This window comes from Elgaria multicarinata, chromosome 3 (genome assembly GCF_023053635.1).
Source record: "Elgaria multicarinata webbii isolate HBS135686 ecotype San Diego chromosome 3, rElgMul1.1.pri, whole genome shotgun sequence".
NCBI classification, from domain to species: domain Eukaryota; kingdom Metazoa; phylum Chordata; class Lepidosauria; order Squamata; family Anguidae; genus Elgaria; species Elgaria multicarinata.
The window spans coordinates 3052399-3073358 of record NC_086173.1 but is presented as its reverse complement, the minus strand read 5'-3'; the positions used below and the strand labels follow the sequence as shown (position 1 = coordinate 3073358).

General features: G+C 46.4%; 1 protein-coding gene across 3 annotated transcripts in view; it reads left to right on the top strand.

The window, feature by feature from the left end:
* Nucleotides 1-20960, top strand: part of KHSRP (KH-type splicing regulatory protein) — a 32127-nt gene that overhangs the window by 9874 nt on the left and 1293 nt on the right. The window contains exons 2-19 of one of the 3 annotated variants that reach the window (XM_063119078.1): nucleotides 5819-5915; nucleotides 6365-6403; nucleotides 6653-6698; nucleotides 7291-7340; nucleotides 8519-8590; nucleotides 9675-9732; nucleotides 10800-10971; nucleotides 11226-11324; nucleotides 13410-13508; nucleotides 13725-13827; nucleotides 14361-14461; nucleotides 15286-15427; nucleotides 15522-15682; nucleotides 15804-15919; nucleotides 16743-16831; nucleotides 16977-17174; nucleotides 18243-18320; nucleotides 18532-18689. In XM_063119078.1, coding sequence (XP_062975148.1) covers nucleotides 5819-5915; nucleotides 6365-6403; nucleotides 6653-6698; nucleotides 7291-7340; nucleotides 8519-8590; nucleotides 9675-9732; nucleotides 10800-10971; nucleotides 11226-11324; nucleotides 13410-13508; nucleotides 13725-13827; nucleotides 14361-14461; nucleotides 15286-15427; nucleotides 15522-15682; nucleotides 15804-15919; nucleotides 16743-16831; nucleotides 16977-17174; nucleotides 18243-18320; nucleotides 18532-18689 — 1878 coding nt within the window. Of the gene's footprint in view, nucleotides 1-5818; nucleotides 5916-6364; nucleotides 6404-6652; nucleotides 6699-7290; nucleotides 7341-8518; nucleotides 8591-9674; nucleotides 9733-10799; nucleotides 10972-11225; nucleotides 11325-13409; nucleotides 13509-13724; nucleotides 13828-14360; nucleotides 14462-15285; nucleotides 15428-15521; nucleotides 15683-15803; nucleotides 15920-16742; nucleotides 16832-16976; nucleotides 17175-18242; nucleotides 18321-18528; nucleotides 18690-20960 lie in introns of all 3 variants that reach the window. The other 2 variants (XM_063119077.1, XM_063119079.1) reach the window with 2 other exon arrangements.

Sequence of the window (20960 nt, the reverse complement as noted above, 5' to 3'; positions counted from 1 at the left end):
CTAACTCAGCCTTACCTTTAACATTAAAGTCCAAGACTAGCCCATTCTTTAAAATGGTTTGCTAAAGTTCTATGTAATCTGGAAAGCAAGAGGACAGAAGTCCAGATCTCATGCTCTCAGCTTCTCATTATTTTGGGTTGTATGTATTTTAATAATTTCTGTCCTACTTCTTTCACCTATCCCACTCTCATTGCTTGTGCTTATATAGCTGAAACCACAACACCCAACCATGCATGAGAGGTATCAGCAGACTTGGGGTTTGCAGATGCCCCAAAAATCTTTAGGGGAGAAAAAAATTCCCTAAGGTAGCAAAATCCCTGCTCTCCAACATCTCCATCAGAACTTAGTGGGACAGAGTGACTGAGGAAAAAACCTGACAACTGGGTTGAGGGGGAAATGCTTGGAGTGGCTGGTAAGTGGGAGGGAGGGAGAGGCATAGATATAGGAAGGGGCAAAAGTATCATCTCGTATAGTTGTGTACCTTCAGAGAGGAGAGGACAAAGGCAATTCCACTATAATCAGAAAGGAAAAAAACAAAGCAGAAATAGACAATATGGATGGAAAGGAGCCCCTAGAGGTGGTGACCTGCAAAGGGTGTGCAATGTTCATGTTTCTGCCTGAGCTCAACATGGCATATACCTGCAACAAGTGCAAGCTGGTGGCACTTTTGGAAGAAAAAGTGAGAGGACTTGAGCGGCGAGTGTCCACCCTCCAAAGAATAAGAGAAGACGAGGAGTTCTTAGACCGAACGGTGGAACTGCAACAGCAAGAAGAAGCACACAAGATTGAAGAGCAACAGCCAGCTGAAGCAGAAGTGGAGTATGCTGAGGGGAGGAAAGCCAATGAAGAGGAAACTCTCTGGAAAAGAGTGACAGTTAGGAGCAGAAGAACTAGAAGGCATTCTGCACCGGTGGAACCATTAGAGTTAAGCAACCGCTTTCAGCTTCTGGAGGATGTGTCTGAAGGACAGTTTGCAGAGGAAGAAGTACAGGAGACACCGTGCAACAATGAACAAGAGGCAGAAGGTAGATCAACCAAGAAGAAGAGAAGAGTAGTTGTTGTGGGAGACTCCCTGCTGCGTGGGATTGAAACCCAAGTATGTCATGAAGACCCATGGACTTGCCAGGTGTGCTGTCTCCCTGGAGCACAGATTAGAGATGTGACTGAAGGGTTACCGAAGCTCATAAAGTCCACGGACACATACCCCTTTCTTCTCATCCATGTGGGAACAAATGATGTTGCCAAGCAGAGCTACGAAGAAATCATTTCAGACTATGAAGCTCTGGGAAGGAAACTGAAGAACTTTGGGGCCCAGGTAGTTTTCTCATCCATCCTCCCGGTTCTTGGAAGAGGATTAGAAAGGGAAAGAAAAATACTCCGGATGAACGACTGGCTACGAAGGTGGTGCTGATGTGAGAATTTTGGATTCTGGGACCACGGGCTACGCTACTTGGAACATGGACTGCTGGCAAGGGATGGGTTGCACCTCACAAGGGCTGGAAAGAATGAGTTCGGCCACAGCATGAAGAACTTGATCAGGAGGGCTTTAAACTGAATCTTATGGGGGCGGGAGACGTAAACCTCAAGGCAACAATGGATGAAGGCCAAGGCACCACAGTACAGAGAACAGCTCCAATAGTGTCCCAAAATAGTGTCTGCAACAATGTAGGAACAAAGCCAGACTATAAAACACATGGTCTTCGATGTCTCTATACTAATGCCCAGAGCATGGGAAACAAACAGAATGAACTTGAACTCTTATTACATGAAGGCAAATACGACTTGATAGGTATAACTGAAGCTTGGTGGGATGACTCCCATGACTGGAATATAACAATTGAAGGATATAACTTGTTCAAAAAGAACAGAAGAAATAGAAAGGGAAGTGGAGTTGCACTATATGTTAAAATACCTCTCCCTGCACAGAAATACAGGCGGATCAGACTGGGAGCCCCATCGAGAGCATCTGGATTAAAATAAATGGGGCAAGAAATAAAAAGAACATGATAATCAGAGTCTACTACCGACCACCCAATCAAGGAGAAGACGAGGAAGAAACTTTTGAGAAACAAATTGCCAGTGTTTCAAGGAAGTGTGATGTAGTAGTGATGGGGGACTTCAATTACCCTGATATCTGTTGGGAGACCAATACTGCCAAAAGCGGCCCTTCCAAGAAATTCCTGTCATGTGTTGGTGATAACTTTCTCCTACAGAAAGTGGAGGAAGGAACTAGAGGATCGGCAATCCTTAACTTGATATTGACCAATAGGGATGACTTAGTGGATAAAGTGACAGTTACGGGAACTCTGGCGGAAAGTGACCACGTCATACTTGAATTCTTGATTATGAAGGAGACAAAAGTTGAGTGTAGGCATACACGTACTCTGGATTTTAGGAAAGCTGATTTTAATAAACTCAGAACTATGATAAGTAAGGTCCCATGGCAAATGAGCCTAATGAGAAAAGGAGTGCAGGATGGGTGGGAGTATTTAAAAAAGGAAATGTTAAAGGCACAGTTACAAACAATTCCAACAAGGAGAAAAGATAGAAGACAACAGAGGAAACCAATGTGGCTCCACAAAAAGCTTAGAGATGACCTGAAAACAAAAAGGGATACATATAGGAAGTGGAAGGAAGGCCAGGCTACATAAGAAGAATACAGACAGGTGGCGCAGAAGTGCCGAAATGGCGTCAGGAAGGCTAAAGCTCAGAATGAGCTGAGATTAGCGAGGGATGCTAAAAGCAATAAAAAGGCTTTCTTCAGATATGTGAGTAGTAAAAGACAGAGGAAAGAAATGGTGGTTCAACTGCTTAATGAGGATGGCAAATTGATAACAGATGACAAAGAAAAGGCTGAAGTGCTCAATTCCTACTTTGCCTCAGTCTTCTCCCAAAAGCGGGTCTATGACACACACACCCCCGGGAAAAGTGAAGCAGAAGTTGAGGAGGCAGGATTACAGTTTGAGATTCATAAACAAATGGTCAAAGAACACCTAATTTCCTTTAATGAGTTCAAATCTCCAGGGCCTGATGAACTGCATACTAGAGTAATGAAGGAGCTAGCAGAAGAAGTCTCAGAACCTTGGTCTATTATCTTTGCAAAATCATGAAAGACAGGTGAGGTGCCGGACGACTGGAGGAGGGCTAATGTTGTCCCTATCTTCAAAAAGGGCAAAAAGGAGGAACCTGGGAACTACAGACCAGTCAGTCTGACATCCATCCCTGGGAAAATTCTGGAGCAGATTATAAAGAAGGCAATCTGTAAACACCTTGAAATCAATGCGGTGATCACTAGAAGCCAACATGGATTTGTCAAGAACAAGTCAAGTCAGACAAATTTGATCTCATTTTTTGATAAGGTAACCTCCCTTGTGGACCGTGGGAACGCTGTGGACGTCATATATCTTGACTTCAGCAAAACTTTTGACAAAGTACCACATGACATTCAGATTAACAAACTAGCTAAAAGTGGTCTAGATGGAACAACTATTAGGTGGATTCACAGTTGGCTACAGAATCGGACTCAAAGAGTACTTATCAATGGAACCTTCTCAAACTGGAGAGAGGCATCGAGTGGGGTACCGCAGGGCTCAGTCCTGGGCCCAGTGCTCTTCAACATTTTTATTAATGATTTGGACGAGGAGGTGCAGGGAACGCTTATCAAATTTGCTGATGACAGAAAATTGGGTGGGATAGCTATTACCCTGGAAAACAGAAACAAACTTCAAAGTGATCTTGATAGGCTGGAGTGCTGGGCTGAAAACAACAGGATGAAATTTAATAGGGATAAATAGAAACCAAATGCACAGTTACAAGATGGGGGATACTTGGCTCAGCAATACTACAAACGAGAAGGATCTTGGAATTGTTGTAGATTGCAAGCTGAATATGAGCCAACAGTACGATATGGCTGCAAGAAAGGCCAATGCTATTTTGGGCTGCATTAATAGAAGTATAGCTTCCAAATCACGGGAGGTACTGGTTCCTCTCTATTCGGCCCTGGTTAGGCCTCATCTAGAGTATTGCGTCCAGTTCTGGGCTCCACAATTCAAGAAGGATGCAGACAAGCTGGAGCGTGTTCAGAGGAGGGCAACCAGGATGATCAGGGTCTGGAAACAAAGCCCTATGAAGAGAGACTGAAAGAACTCGGCATGGTTAGCCTGGAGAAGAGGAGATGGAGGGGAGACATGATAGCACTCTTCAAATACTTAAAAGGTTGTCACCCAGAGGAGGGCCAGGATCTCTTCTCAATCCTTCCAGAGTGCAGGACACGGCATAACGGGCTCAAGTTAAAGGAAGCCAGATTCCAGCTGGACATCAGGAAAAACTTCCTGACTGTTAGAGCAGTGTGACAATGGAATCATTTACTTAGGGAGGTTGTGGGCTCTCCCACACTAGAGGCCTTCAAGAGGCAGCTGGACAAGCATCTGTCAGGGATGCTTTAGGGTGGATTCTTGCATTGAGCAGGGGGTTGGACTCAATGGCCTTGTAGGCCCCTTCCCACTCTGCTATTCTATGATTCTATGATCAATGGAGAAATCAAAGATTTTAAAGTAGCTGGGATTGGGCGCAAGTATGCCTACCCCATCCCAAAATCGAAATGGGGGAGTGCCTAAAACAGCCCAATGAGGACTGAGCATGCTGACTGACTGCTGCAGGGGTGTAGGAAGCCCAAGTAGGAAGTATGAAATGGTGTGCCTTGAACCTGAAGAGAAACACACTGCATTGCAACATTTTGTTGCAGTGCTCCACTCGTCATAAAATAAACTCAAAGCAGCTCACAAGATTCAGGCTACTACCAACTAAGCAATAAAGTGCTTATTTCCACACAATCTCCCTCCCTTAGTAACTGCTAATTCTACTTCTACCAGGTGTGTGGCCACAATTCTCCCCCTGGCTCTCACACAGGGGAGCCTCCTGCTTCAAGTACCACAGCCTCTCACTCTGGGCAGATAAAGCAGCTATAATATGTGAAGCCCCCAACCTCTGTCTCTCTCTCAGGGTGGGGAAGTCACAAGATGTAATTATATCTATTCCCATGAGAATCCTGCTCTCACTCAGGGAAACTCTTCTCACACAACCGAGGTAATGGTTAAACAAGTAGCGAGTTGACAGCCCAGGGAAGAGAGAGAAACCAGAGAATCACCCTCACGGCATCCCAAACGGGCAAACCCTTCGGGGACGTCCCAACCGGGGCCGCCCGCCACCTCGTGGCAAGGCAGTTCTTATGCTCTTCAAGCCTCAAGGTCTCAACAGGCTTGGAGACGGCACTCTTCTGCCAATTGGCTGGAGAGAACCTTGGCTCCACTCAGCAATCAATGGAACTGGGAGGTGGACGGGGCAGTGGCACAAGCAGCAGGCTGCTGTGGATGGTAGAGCAGTCCTCTCCCCCAGTTCTCTTCTCTCACCAGTCCTGAGGTCTTCCCAGCCTTGTGGCGGGGCAGTTCTTATGCTCTCCAAGTCTCAAGGTCTCAACAGGCTTGGAGACATATTAGAGTAATATGCTCTTGATTGCTGAGTATCAGTCAGTGAGCTAGGCCAAAATGCTGATGCCAGGTTAAGTTTCTGAACACTTTTGAAGGGCAGCCCATACAGAGTCTGAATGGAAAGCAATGAGCTTGAAGGACCGTGCCAAGATTTTGCGACTTCAAATAAACCACTTTTAAACCACTTTTAACTTGTCATTTATCTAGGAAAAGCGACGTTGCCTTTCTGGAACTTGAAATGCCTATGTATGAAACAATTTGCTCATAGCTCTTTCCATGTGATTATGGAAGACTTTTCCCTGTAGTAACTGTAGTGTCAATTCTGCTTTCAGATAGCGGCTAAAATTGGCGGGGATTCGGCTACGACAGTGAACAACACTACTCCTGACTTCGGATTTGGTGGTCAAAAGAGACAACTAGAGGATGGAGGTACTGTAAAACTGGACCCAATGGGGGCAGGATAAACGGCATTGGAAAATACTTTTCATGTAGAAGTACACTCCTGTTCCGTAGAGCGTGAAGAACACATCCACAGGGTGGCACATACATGACTTGGCAAAGTTTGTGCAGGAGGCTCACGGGACCAGTCCCTCCAGCAAGAGATTCTGTTTGTTTTTATAGGGTTTGCATATCAGTCCCAAACAGACCCCATTGAAATGAATGGAAGCTATACAAAACTGGTGCTTGTGCCAATTGCCTATAAACTAATGTAGGGGGGAATCAATAGTTATAGCTCTCATGGCCTATACAGTTTCCTGGCTGCCCCTTTCTTATAGCTGCAGTCCTGGAGGTTGTTTTGCATAACGGAGGAAAGGGGAGGTCGTCCTTTTAATTTTTGGAAAAGATTTGGACGCATTGTTTTGGTTTTGTTCTAACAGATCAGCCAGAGAGCAAGAAAATGGCTCCTCAGCCAGAACGTAAGTGCCGTTTATTTTTAAAGAGCTGGGTAAAAACCTACATACAAATCCAGGTTTATTTTCATATTGATACTTCAACGTGGGAGAAGATGTAAACTAAGCTTTTTGAGAGGGATGTGTGGGATTTAGGTAGGTGTTTTTAATTTCCCGGGGTCTGTTAAAAACAAGACTATGGTATAACGAATGGCTGGTTTATAGCTTACCTGCTCCAATGTGAATTCATAACCACACCCTTGCTTTGCTTTCCAGCCATGCCACCGCCCCCTCAGCTGGGACCGATCCATCCACCCCCCAGGTAAATTAGCTGTGTGACCTTTTTTACCCACCCCCCCCCCCCCAATGTGCTTGAGCTGGAAGAGTCCAATCAATGCTAACTGTTCAACTTGTGAATTCAGTTTGCCTGCAAGGTGGCGGCATTTCAGTGCCCCCAGAGAGAAAAGTCTGCTTTCGTTAGGTGTGGGTCAGCACCCTGATTTGTGAGAGGCATGCCGTTGGAAGACCTGGCACTCACTTGCCTTGTTAGATAGGAAAGGGTTGTGCTGCTTGGCCATTACTTGAGGTACTTCAAGTTCTTGTGTAGCTTCTGGTTTCATAGCTGTAGTTTCTGAAACCTGTGTCTGAAGAGCCTAGTGTGCAAATGTGGCTACGGTGGCCTCCGGGCCGCTGGCTTGGCCATGGGTCCTGCCAGGCTGCACCGGCGCATCTTGCGCTGGCGCGTGGTGATTTCCTCAGAGCGGTGCTTAATTGCTCAGCCACCTTCCTGTCTGCCCTTCCGGGAGAAGGAAAGCGCTCCATTTTTTGTTTCTTGATGGATGCTGGTGAATACCAGGTCCATTTCTGTAACCCTCCCACTCCTTACTTTAAGCTGCTGACCGTTTTCCTTGCAGGTCTACAGTGACTGAAGAGTACAGAGTACCTGATGGCATGGTGGGACTCAGTGAGTATTAGACAGGGAGGGGAGGAACCTGCTGTTGCCATAGTTGACAGACTGTCACTTTTATCTTTACTAACCAGTGCCTTTCTGACTTCTCGATGCCTGTTGGCTGAGCTTCCTGCAGGGAAGGCTCAGGCAGGTTGGTTGGTTTGTGGCCCTTTTTGCGTGTGTTCTGAGAGATGACGAGCCTTTGAGCTTCCCCTGTGTGTGGTCTGCAGCTCCAGAGAGGTGGGGTGGGTGTTCGGCTCTGTGAAATGCTCAGGCAAGGTTTCCATTCGTTCAATGGTAGGGGCTGGTTGCTAGGGACAACTTGAGGCGGGTGTCATGTGAGCACTTCCCATGCATAGCAGAACTTTTGGGATTTGAGCAGCAGCACAGATTCACTCTGGACACTTCAGAGGCTCGGGCTAGGAGTGCTGCAGGGGTGCAGAGTTCCTTTTTGGGTTGCTGACAGCCTTGGCTTTGGACACATCAACTTTCCGTGAGTAGGCCTTTGCCAGAAGGAATGGTGGCTGCAAAACACTGCCTGAAGCAGAGTGTTAACTAAGCAGGAGAGTGTTGGTTCCCAGGAGGCATGGTGTTTACAAGCCCTGGTTTAAAATTGGCTTGGCATTCAAGCTCTGAAAGCTAGAAGAGAAGTTGGCTGAAACATGGGTGCTGAGGTACATCTCTGACATTTCTGGTTCATTTAGGCTATCTCACCTTTGGCCTCCAAGACCCCTGAGTACTTTGTTTCCTGTTGCTTGAATTGCCCATTCAGGAGGAGCGTTTCTATTCTCAATTTCTCCCTGCAATATTATATAAACTGTGAAAATCTTGGATTATTGATCCACTCAGCTACTGTTCTCTGCTCTATATACACACCCATACCCACACTTACACTCCTCCTTTGTTGGGATTCATTCTTAACCCGTCTTATAGAATGTCTTGTGGTTGCGGGGGGTGGGGGGGAGAGATATTCATAATTAGATTATCTGTGCTGTGGTTCTTCTTGATCCTTTTTGTCTAGCCCCTAGTCCCCTAGTAAATCACAATCCAGTAAATCTCATTTCTTGTGAGGAAGGGAGAGGAAAACTTGCCATGTCTTTAAGCTTGCATAAGCTTAAAGTTTACTAAGAGGGTAACTTCTCTGTTTTTATCTTGAGTTCAAGTTTTTCAGTGCCCCTTTCCTTACTTTGCAGTCATAGGAAGAGGTGGGGAGCAGATCAACAAAATACAACAGGACTCCGGATGCAAAGTACAAATCTCGCCAGGTAGGTGGGAGAGCAGAGCATGAAGTGGATTTAGCTGGAGTTTTCAGAGCGTGGCTCTACAGATGTCCATTGCTCCTTCCCATCCCTGTAATTGTGAAGGTGAGGAGCTGAAGGGGCATTATTGTGGTAAGGCAGTATAGTTTAGAGTCATGAAAAAGTATGTTGCTCGTAGCAGGGGCCTTATTATTATTATTTTATTATTATTTATTTATATAGCACCATCAGTGTACATGGTGCTGTACAGAGTAAAACAATAAAATAGCAAGACCCTGCCGCAGAGGCTTACATTCTAATAAAATCATAATAAAACAATAAGGAGGGGAAGAGAATGCACCAAACAGGCACAGGGTAGAGTAAAACTAACAGTATAAAAGTCAGAACAAAATCAAGTTTTAAAAGCTTTAGAAAAAAGAAAAGTTTTAGATAACCTGTACTGAACATGCTAATACGCTTTGCTGAGTTATGAGAAAAGAGGGCTTCTTTTTGGGATGGGAACATGAGCCCTTGCAAAGCAAAGACTCACTCCTGACTTGAGGCAAGCTAATTCTGCTAGAGTGTGGACTAACCTAAATGTTTAGAGGTACCTCCAAAATTTTCAGTCTGTGTCCTGCTTGCTGTTGCCATCAGACTGATTGACTGCTCAGTTTCACCAAGTGCAGTTGATATAGAGAAATGCGAGCCACGCTTTCTTGTATATTTCCCCAACCTGGCACCCTCCACATATTTTGGACTACCGCTCCTGCCATCCCTCGTTTTTATCTCAATTTTAGAATTTCTGTAAACCGCCCAGAGAGCTCTAGCTATGGGGGCGGTATATAAGTGTAATAAATAAATAAATAAATAATATTGGCCATGTTGGCTTGGGCTTATGGGAGTCTGAAACATCTGGAAACACCGCACTGGGGAAAGCGGCTTTATAGTGTGTATTTGTTTGAAGGACTTGCCCTTCAGTTATGCCAGTTTCTTCAGACCCTGCAGATGATATATGATTGGAGGGGAGGGATCAAACTCTCTGGGCAGAAATGTTTAAATGGAGAGCAATTTAGCAGCTCTACCTTCTGATGGACCTTCTTTTTTCCTGCAGACAGTGGGGGGTTGCCAGAGCGGAGTGTGTCTCTGACAGGATCACCAGAATCTGTACAGTGAGTAGTTTCTTGCCCTTTGTCAAGGTGCTGTTTCAAGAAGATAAAAGGATGGAAGTCAGAGGGCAGGATGTTCCAAGGGCAGCCAGCTGATAGGTAGCATAGTCTAGAACTGTAGCAGAGAAGTAAGGCAGCACTCACGTAGTGACCCGTGGGCAAATGCTGAGGCCCAGTGAGGGAAATGCTGGTAGTGAGGAGGTGGGCTGGAGAATATGGGGCTGAAGGAGCAGCAGTAATTTGGCCACTGCAATTTGCACCATGAGACCAGCACAGTTGCTGGAAATATCTGACTTCCTCAATAGTGAAGCCCAGGTCGTGGAATTTCTTCCTGAAGTGATTTGGTTTTGGTTGGTCTCCTCTCAAGTTTTGGAGATCAGCAAAGACTTTTTTATTCCACCATGCCTTTCATCTGTTTTAAGCTCCAGCATGGCAATGTGTTTTTAAACCGACCCGGTTGACCATTTTGCTGCTGTTTTAATGATTTAATTGTTATATTTGCTTTTCTCGTCGTCGTGCTTTTAATCTGGAAGCTGCCTTGGGGGGGCTGCAAAGTGAAGTAGATTTTTTTGAACCAAGCAAAATTAGCACATGCAGCACACTAAAGCTTCAGATGGCCGCTGCCTTTTGGTACTGCTTATAGAGAAGCATTTCAGCCTCTGGTAAATATCTGGTTGGGCTGAGATCAGGGTGGGGCTAAAATCTTTATTGGATATTGTAATTTTGGCACCTCGGTGCTTTCTGAACATGCAGGGGCTGTCTTGCTTGTCCCACAGTTGCAGAACATAAATCACGTCTAGACACAGAAAGCAAGTCCTCAGTCAGTCCTAGGCATAGCTGTCCAGAGCAAAAATAAAGTAGTTGTATTCATAACTAGAGCAGGTTCAGTTATCTGTTACTGTGATGCTGCGAAGAGAGCACAGCAGCAACACTCTGATCCAAGGATGATTTGAGGACGGGGTTCTGCTTCAGCTGCTGCTGGTATCTTTATAGTGAGAGAATGAGAGAGAGAGGATGCCATCGTTCCTGCTATTCGCCATCTTCCTGTTTATGCTTCCATCTTTTCACAGAAAGGCAAAAATGATGCTTGATGATATTGTGTCCCGAGGACGTGGTGGGCCACCTGGTCAGTTCCATGACAATGCCAACGGGCAGAATGGAACAGTTCAGGAAATCATGATCCCAGCTGGGAAAGCAGGACTGGTGATCGGCAAGGGAGGGGAGACCATTAAGCAGTTGCAGGTGAGGGCTGTGTCTTGCAATTGAGCTGACGCTCATCTTCATTTATTTGCCCCCTTTCTGGCTCAGGGCTACCTGCATTTCGGTTTTTCTGGCCTCTTCGAGCAAGGGTGGCCTTGTCTTGCCCTGGATTCTGGGGCTTCTTGAAACAGAAATTGGTTTGGGATGAGTTGAGTCTGAGGGGAGGCGCTTGCAGGAACCCTGGCCAATTGTACAATCTGTTTGACTTCTCTCTCTCTCCCTCTCCCTTAATGTAGGAACGAGCTGGAGTGAAAATGATTTTAATTCAGGACGGTTCACAAAACACGAATGTAGATAAGCCTCTTCGGATAATTGGTGACCCTTACAAAGTACAGGTAAGGCAGACTGCTTGTTCGGTTGGTTTTCTCAGCCACTGGATTTGGGTGGGTGGAGGAATAACTGTACTCCTGCACTTTTTGTGACTGAGATAGAGTTACAGTTCCTTCTATCAGACCAGGGCCAGTAGAACTGAAGTAAGTGTGGGGGGTATCTCTTTTCAGATGCTGGTGTGCTATGTGCTTTTTGATCTAATCGTTTGCCTCCCATAGTAGTAATTTGTGTTTTGGAGGGGGGAAACTTTTGCTTCAGGATGTCTGCTCATGCTCCAAAGTGCCAGAGGTGTGTTACGTGGATGTTCAGATCATCTGGGTTTTTTTTGGTCTGTACGTGCCTGAATCAGAAATGTCACAGGGCCAATGTGGAAGGTGGACTAGGTCTGTTATTCTCACAGCTTGTGTGAAGACAGCCTTGCATGTATAACACCTTACTCAATTTCAATTCTAACTGTACACGATGACACCTCAATCCCTGAAGTTTTCTCCTCCCTCCAGTCCCACAGCTCCAGCTGCCTGTCTGACTTTTCTATTTAGATGTCTGCTTGTCAAAATGTGGAAGGGTGTACTCCATTTTTTTTCTCCTTCTCTGTAACCATCACCATTCAGACACAAAGAACTGGCCCTTCTGCTTGCTCATAATCTTTTTGCCAAGTAGTATTACTTCTCCTTATGTAAAAGGGTTGACACACTGGGCAACTGGCCACTATAAAGAATATATTCCATGAAGCCAAGAATGCCACTTGCTATGCAGGTATCTTGTGTCTTTGTGTGCCATCCTCCTCCTACCCCCATCCTTTCACCCTTCTCGTTATGCCACAATTCAACGCTTCCTGCGATAATGAACCGTAGCTTCCTGTTGCATCTGAACTGGGCAATTATATGTACTGTATTGTGTTGAATTATGATGTACCTTGAGGTTTTAATTTTTGTGAACTGCCCAGAGAGCTTTGGCTATGGGGCGGTATAGAAGTGCAATAAATAAATAGTTTACTAGTTTGAATGTAACAAGAAACTGTGGCTAATTAATCCAGGAATTGTTGAAGCAGTGGTGCGCCATGGAGGGGACAGGGCGGAGGAAGGACAGTATGCAGCCACGAGGCTCATGCGTATCTCAGTTCAATAAACTGAGATACCTTCATCCAAACTCGGCCGTTGTGTTAGGTGGCACTCTGTCATTTTCATTTCACTGTGGGGTCCGTTTGTGTGCAAGGGCTGGAATTGAGGGCATCTGGCCCTGGAGATGTCAGCCCAAACCCAGGAACTTTGTAAAGCCTCTCTTATTGGCCACCTGCTGTACTTGACTATCATTTGACACCATGTCGAAAGATTGACCAGCTTTTCTGTGACCAGTCAGTTCCCAAGCCCTGCTATGCAACATTGAGAACATTGCTTCCATCCCCACACAGTTAAACTGTGTCCCATGCTCTGAATATGGCATACTTCACCCTGGCCTTCCCTTGTCACACTTCAGCCTTCTCACCACTAGCCAAAACTCTCTTGCTCTTTTGCCCTTCATCTCATTTGACGCCCCTCCTTGAATCCCCTCCCAACAACTTAGGGCTTGATCCAGAGTTGAACTGTTGGTCCTACTCATAGTTACTCACTAAGGACTCGGATTGGAGGTCTTTCCTTGCTATCTGCAACCCTTTTCAGTGGACATGCCAAGGGTGGTATCCGGTACCTTCCACTTCCAAAGAAGTGTGCTATGGCCCCATCCCTTTCTACGTCCATCGCAAACATTGTCGTAACCTTTCATAACGCTCCACAGCTTTGCTCCATCTTGTCTTTCAGTCCATACTCCCCATTATGCCCTGCCTGTGATCTTCGTTCCTATCACTCATACTGGACTCAGCCACCCAAAAGTCTTCTGTCCTCGCTGTATCGCTACACTGTGGTGGCGACGCTGAATTAAGCGTGGTTTGTTTTTCTGGTGTCCTACTGTTGTATCCAAGTGTTTTCAAATACTCCGTGTAACAAAATGGGCTTCTTCGTTGGAAGTGCTTATATAATTTGCCTACCTTGGGAGAAATCCTCTGTGGAAAGTGCCCAAATCATTCCAAAATTTATGTTCATCTTTCTCTGCAGCAAGCCTGTGAAATGGTAATGGACATCTTAAGAGAACGGGACCAGGGAGGCTTTGGTGACCGAAATGAGTACGGTTCCAGGATTGGCGGAGGAATAGATGTAAGGGCATTGGTTTGGGTTTGCTGTGGCACAGGGAAAGGTAGTTCATTGGGCCATTACCCTTTCCCCCCCTCCCTGGAAATGCCTGTGTATTAATGCCTGAAAGGAGGGGGTAGGGGGCAGCAGAAGCCAATTGTTTAGTCTTCACATTTCTTGGTGATTTGAATTGCTCTTACCGATCCTTAGTTTTATTTCGTTGTCTTTGTACTTGTTCAGGTTCCTGTGCCAAGGCATTCTGTTGGTGTGGTTATTGGGCGTAGTGGCGAGATGATTAAGAAAATCCAAAATGATGCTGGAGTTCGGATACAGTTCAAACAAGGTCGGAAGCCCCGACCTCTCCTTCCCTACCTCTCTGTGTGATCTGTCTTCGTATTGTATGCTGAAACGTCAGACCTACTGGTGTTGGTGTGGGATCTCTCCCTGTGCAGGCTTCTCCCATCTGTTTGCTTGACGCCCTTTTAAGTGTACAATTATTCCTGCAGAGCTTTTTTCTAAAAAAAAAAAATCAGGTAGTGAGATCTTTTCTAGAGAGACTTTACACAGCCAAAGATCTATACGGATTTGTCGCTGCATTTAAATGTGTGTCTTGGCACAGTTTGTAATATCAGTTTTCTGAATGGCAGTGTTCCGGGGGGTGGGGGGCTTCTCTAGCGCTTGCTTGTGCAAACTGTGAATGTTCTCCTTCCATGGAACTGGAGTGGTTTATTGATGCTGGAAGGGGGAAATCATTAAGGAGGTTAATCTCTTATGAAAGCAAATGCCTCCATGCTATTGCTGGTTGTTGTGCCCAATGGATCAAGGACCCATGAATATGGAACTGGATGGCATTTCCTGTTTTGGTTCTCCTTTCAGATGATGGGACGGGTCCCGAGAAGATTGCCCATATCATGGGTCCCCCTGACAGATGTGAACATGCTGCCAGGATTATCAATGACCTTCTCCAGAGTCTTCGGGTATGACATGCTCTGGGGGTCCACCTCAGCCTCAAAGTGTTGCAACTGCTATCGGCGCATCTCATCTTGTATGCATAAGAGCTGCATTGAATAAATTAATCAAGTAGTTTTAAAATCTTTTCCATCATGTTTGACCAATAAGATGCTAAAGCACCTTAAATTTATCCCAGTGAGAACTTCTATGGTTGTTTTACCAGCTGAGATGTAAAAGTTGACCTATGTTTTTGAGAAGGGTTTTATTTCCTTACGATCGCTTAATTCTCTCACGAGTAACTGAAAAGATGCCCTTTTTGCTGCAGCCAATTTTCAGACTCTCTGCCTTCAGGGAGCCCTTTCCATGTTGGCTTGTTTTGAAGATCCCTGGAATATTGAACATGATTATGGGACATGTTCTAGCACGCATTATAGGATAAACACACAGTTTTTGGGATGGTTTGTGGTAGCCATACTCCTTAGGTGTTACCGTTGGAACTGAAAGTGTACCTTAGGACATACCTAATCCTTCTTTATGGCTGAACATTGAAGAGAATATCAGTAGTGGTGAGTGAGCAACCTTTCAAGGACTTTTTGTCTGTGATTAATCATTTTCTCACTTAGGAGCCCGTTATGAGCTTCTGCAGCACTCAAGGGTTCCCCAGTATACAGTTTGAAAACCATGGCTATACAGCATGTGCACACACAGAGAGAGAACTTGTTACATTCTGGGAACTAATATTGTAATAAAAGTGTGTGTGCATGCATGGATATGTAATAATTACAGACTGCCTACAGTTTGGTTCTATTTTCCTCTTCCAATAAAAGTGAATTGTCTTCCTGTCTTGCAGAGTGGCCCACCAGGTCCACCTGGTTCAGGAATGCCACCAGGAGGGAGAGGCAGAGGCAGAGGGCAGGGGAATTGGGGTCCTCCTGGAGGAGAGATGACCTTCTCTATCCCCACTCACAAGTGTGGGCTGGTTATTGGCAGAGGTGAGTGTGTCTCCGGTGCTCCCCGGCTTAGCCTCACCGGTCTTGAGCTGGCACAAATCAAGTCCCCAATTGGTGCCTCCACATTCTCTTCCAGGTGGAGAAAATGTCAAGGCCATAAATCAGCAGACAGGAGCCTTTGTAGAAATCTCTCGGCAGCTACCACCCAACGGAGACCCCAACTTCAAACTCTTCATCATTCGTGGCTCACCTCAGCAGATTGATCATGCCAAGCAGCTCATTGAGGAGAAGATTGAGGTAGCTGCCTGCCCGCCACTGTACAGCAGGCCTCCCAGAGGGGGAAGCACGCCTGGCATGTTGGTGTCTGGGTTCTGGACGTGGCGGTTCTTCCTTAAGGGATGACTCACTTCTTCCTTAGGGTCCCCTCTGCCCGATTGGACCTGGACCTGGGCCTGGTGGACCTCCTGGACCGGCACCGATGGGCCCTTTCAACCCCGGGCCTTTCAATCAAGGGCCACCCAGTGCACCCCCTCAGTAAGTACCAAGGCTGCTCAAGTATGCCTCCCTCTTCGGCCTTCTTTGTGGAAATAGCGATGATCTTTTTAGTCCTCGTAGAGATTGAAATCTAGACTTGGGGAGGTGCCTGTGTGTACGCCTCAACGCGATGCGTTTGCAAAGGCTGGAGCAGTGCTCAACTGAAATGGGAGGCCCTGTTTTGCAGAACCTTCTACTGGCCATAAAATGGCCCTCCCCTATTTTGGGGATCTTTCAAGAATTGTGCAAGTAGCTAAAAGTTTGCCTCCAAAGCAATTTTCCACGAGCATATATGAAAATGTGGGAAGGCACAAGTCAGGACACCGCATGGGCAGTTATGGAAACATAAAAACTGCTATATTAGATGGATTTGCTGTTACATGTGAATACAGTTATGGGAGCTTAAGGGTTATAATACCCAAAGCTTGACTTGTCAGATACAGACTTGCTTCTATTCTGGGAAGTTAGCATAGACCCGTTTGTGGCCACTGGCAAGTTCTGATTTAACGAAGACAAAACAGGCGCAGCAGTGGCTTCCTTCTGCTCACCCCGGCACTCCCGGATGTCGACGTTGACCTTAAGTAGGTGCACCCCGCATCGCTCCCTGTTTCACAAGCGCGGTGGGCCTGGAGTGCCTTACTTCTTGCAGGAGCAAGGGGGAAGCGCTCAGGTTTCTCCAGGCAGTTGGTTGCTTTCTTCATGATGACTTTCTGGGGCAATTTGATTGGCACACCACAGATTGTTGACCCTGGGCCCAGAGGGTGGGGTTGCCCCATCTTTGCTTCCATAAATACTGCCATTGACCTTTTCCTCCTCCTTTCAGCCCTGGGGGGCCACCGCCCCCGCAATACCCACCCCAAGGCTGGGGCAATGCCTACCCACAGTGGCAGCCTCCTGCTCCTCATGACCCAAGTGAGTATTGATCAGGCCTTACCCTGGCCTTCCGGGTGGTTTACAAAATACTGCCGTGCATTCAGGAATCGCAAGGGGTTGTGTTCGGACCCAGAAACGGAGAGGGGCTGGAAGCATTCAGCTTTCCGTGATGTCTCCTTCCCAGGCAAAGCCGCCGCTGCCGCAGACCCCAACGCAGCCTGGGCAGCGTATTACTCGCACTACTACCAGCAGCCCCCTGGCCCAGTTCCAGGAGCACCGCCCGCCCCCACAGCACCACCAGTGCAAGGAGAGCCTCCACAGCCGCCCCCCACGGGACAGTCAGACTACACTAAAGCATGGGAGGAGTATTACAAAAAACTAGGTAATGGACTGCACAGATTCCTATCCTGTTTCCCTGGTGAAGGTGTAATGTTTTCATTGAAAGGGTTTCAGAGAACAACTTGACTGAGAAACCAAACAGACCCACTTCCTTTCAGATCCCCCCCTGACAAATAAATAAATACCGCGTTGCCTTGAAACGCTTCAGGGTTTGTTTTCTCTTCCTATTGAGCTATCTCTGAAACTGCTTTGTGAACACTTGTCATGAGGGCTAGTGACCTTTTGGACGGCGATTCAAATCCAGACATGGGTAATTGACTTAATTTGAGCGCCAGTAAGGTCGATGTCTCAAAGCAGTCCACATTCTGTCAGCCGGCGCGAACCTGAAGGTGAACAAGCAAATGTTGGTGAAGTATCCTTTGGTTAGATAAACAAAGCAATACAATTTGGTCCTAATAAAGTTTTTTCTCCCCCCTTCTGGATCAGCACAACTTGCTTTGTTTTATGTAGAGTAAGGATGACCTTGTGTTTTTGTCATGGTTCCCTGTGAAGAATATTTCCTGTTGCTATTTAGTTTGTGTCGCTTAAATCTGCAGCAGGGGAAGCAAGTGCTGCACTCATTCTAACACTGAGAACCACAACACCATCTGGCTTGGAGTGGGAGAGTCTTCCAAGACTTTGGATTCAGGAACCTTGTCCACGGTGGGAGAGGGCTTGCTTCTGAAGTTCAGTGGGCAATGTACCTAGTGCCTGTTGGGCTTCCTCCCATCTTGGCCGTGGGGTTTCCCTATGCGGTGACTCACGGTCAAGGACCTAGAAATGCACTCACCATGATGAACACCCCTCCTACCTTTGGGAAACATGACAAGCCCCAGCAGTCCCGTTACACTTCTGAGATGCTCTGAGCTCCTCTGGAGCTCGGTGCGATGTCAGCCAACATCTCAACCCTCCCCCGTTGGTTCTGGCCATCACAACTTTGGGCTGGCTACCCATTCCCATTGGCTGTTGAGAAGCTTCCTCCTAGCATCTGAATCCTGTAGGTGAGATGGGTCTTGGGTTGTTGGAAGCGTTGCATGACCGGCGTCTTTCTGTCCTTTGACACTGCTTACAGGCCAGCAGCCTCAGCAGCCTGGAGCTCCTCCACAGCAGGACTACACAAAAGCCTGGGAAGAGTATTATAAGAAGCAAGGTGAGTTTCAGGGACTGCGTTGCCTTGGGAGGACCTTGGCTGTAGCAGCACGTCATCAGGCTTAGGATGGAGCGTCTCCCTCATATGTCTTAAGCTGCTGCCCTATCTACACGTCCCTGGGCGCAAGTCTGCTTTAGCTCAGTGGGATGTGCTTCTGATAGGCATGCATAGGATCGTGCTGTTAGTCCCTCTTTTCTCTCTTTGGAAGCAGCTCAAGTAGCCACTGGGGCAGGGCCAGCAGCACCACCCGGACCTCAGCCGGACTACAGTGCCGCCTGGGCGGAATACTACAGACAACAAGCTGCCTACTATGGACAGACGCCTGGCGCAGGTGGCCCAGTGCCGCCACCAACACAGCAGGGACAGCAGGTGAGTGGCAGAACGTCCGCCAGTGTCTCTTTCTGCTTCGGAACAGGTGCCTCTAGAAAGGCTGTGGAGCCGGGCTTTGAGCCAAACTCCTGTGAAAAGCTGAGGTGTAATTTGGGTGGCAGGGATGTGGATTCCACCCCCACCTCATCAGACTTCCACGCCACGCTCTTTTTCATTTGAAGTTTGGCCTGGTGGCTTTGGAGAAGTTCATGTTCCTTCGTAAATCTGAAGAAAATCGAGAAGGCTGTGGTTTAGAAACAACAACAATATAATAAGAGTGATCACACTCAAACCACAAAAACATCAAAACAACTTTCATAGATGAATAATTCAAAAACTTTACAAATGTACAACGAACAGGCACATCAACAATATTTCTAGGATGTTCACACCAACATTCACAACCAAGCCTGCAATATAAACTCCTAATATACATATAATGAACTATTCGCATAAAGTGTCTATATATATACACACACACACACAGAGTAGTCCGGTACAAATAGCTGTTTCGAAGATTCTTCCTCAGTATGACGCTGAAATCTTTATATATAGAGAGAGAGAGAGATGCTTTATGTGAATAGTTCATTATATGTATATTAGGAATTTATATTGCAGGCTTGGTTGTGAATGTTGGTGTGAACATCCTAGAAATATTGTTGATGTGCCTGTTCGTTGCACATTTGTAAAGTTTTTGAATTATTCATCTATGAAAGTTGTTTTGATGTTTTTGTGGTTTGAGTGTATCACCCTTCGTAAATCTGGACAGGTGGAATCCAAATACGTTCCAGTCTCTCTAGCAAAAGTAGTGTGGTGCTGCTTCAGGAGCACCACTAGAGTTCAAATTGAGGGTTTAGGGTTATATTCCAGAAGAGGCAGCCTCTACCATCCTTGGTTTCAAGTATGTGGAGTGGAACAGCTACCAGAGTAGGCCACCATGCCAGTTCCCTCCCCCCCCCCCAAAAAAGTGGAACAGATGCAAACACCACCCAAGGAAGAAGCCTCTCTGTTAATCTAAGGATTTTCTGCTCCATGACTTGTAGCACAGTATCTGTTCACCTTCAAGAATGAAAATTTATTTCCTGGCTTCACTTAGAATTTGAGACGTTGACTCATTCAGCTCTTGTGTCAGAAGATAGAACCATATCTCTTCAGTTAAAAGCATTTTCACACTGAATTTACGCCAACCCGGGCACCAGAAAAAGGGTGAACTTGCACATCATTTTCCCCCAGCAAGAGAATCCCCCATGATTCTCCTGGAGCCACCTCAAAAGTTGAGATTAATGTAGAGGTTGTATGCTTGTGAGCAGCAGGAAGGTGCATTTGAGTGCCCAAGTTTCATTGCCAACCAGCACAAGATTTTAAATCATTAGTTGTTTCATGCTTTTCATCGTTTTAATTTTTGTGAACCGCCCAGAGAGCTTCGCCTATTGGGCGGTATAAAAATGAAATAAATAAATAAATAAGATCTGCATGTAAACTTGCAAGCTGCTTCTGTTACATAGTAGGGATAGTTTATTAATGGCAGAATACCCAAACATACAGGAGGACACTGACACCCTAAGCAAGTAATTGAGGTGCAGTGGGATTGTGAGCAGAAATACCCAACTGATGGCCCCCATTTGCCAGTTGGAACTATGAGATAAACTTGTCTCCTGGATTGGCATTGGGCACATCTACACCATACTTTATGCCGGGGATTGCGCCGGGATCATCCCTGTGCTTCCACACGACGCACAGGGAATCCCAGGGGCAGGGAGGAATGATCCCTCCTTTTCCTCAGGATTACTGGGACGGTCTCGGGACTGTCCCAGCTCCTCGCAAGTAAACGCAAGGAGCCAGGAACCGGGCACGGAGTTCTTCAGGTGCTCCGTGCCCATCAGGGGTGGGGTGGGGATGGGGGCATTGGATGGGGTCATTCTTTACCTTGAAATTTTCACTAGAGCGCATATCTTCAAGTTGCTGAGCATTGAGGCCATGCAAGTGTTGGTTTTTTGAGAACGGGAGTCCTGAGACTTTGAGAAAACAATGCTGAACACATGAGGGAGAGGCTTGGTTCTGTTTTTGTGGCTCTGAACTCAGCACCGGCTTCCTTGTTAGGGGACAGCACAGATTGTGCTCTCAAAAATATACTGAGGCGTTTATCTTCCAAGATAAGCGAATCAAGCCAAAGCTGTGAACCATGTTTTTAAAAATGTATTTCTAGCCTGTGTAAGTTACACCTTAAGCAAATATGCCTACGTTGGCTACATATACATAATTCTACTCTTT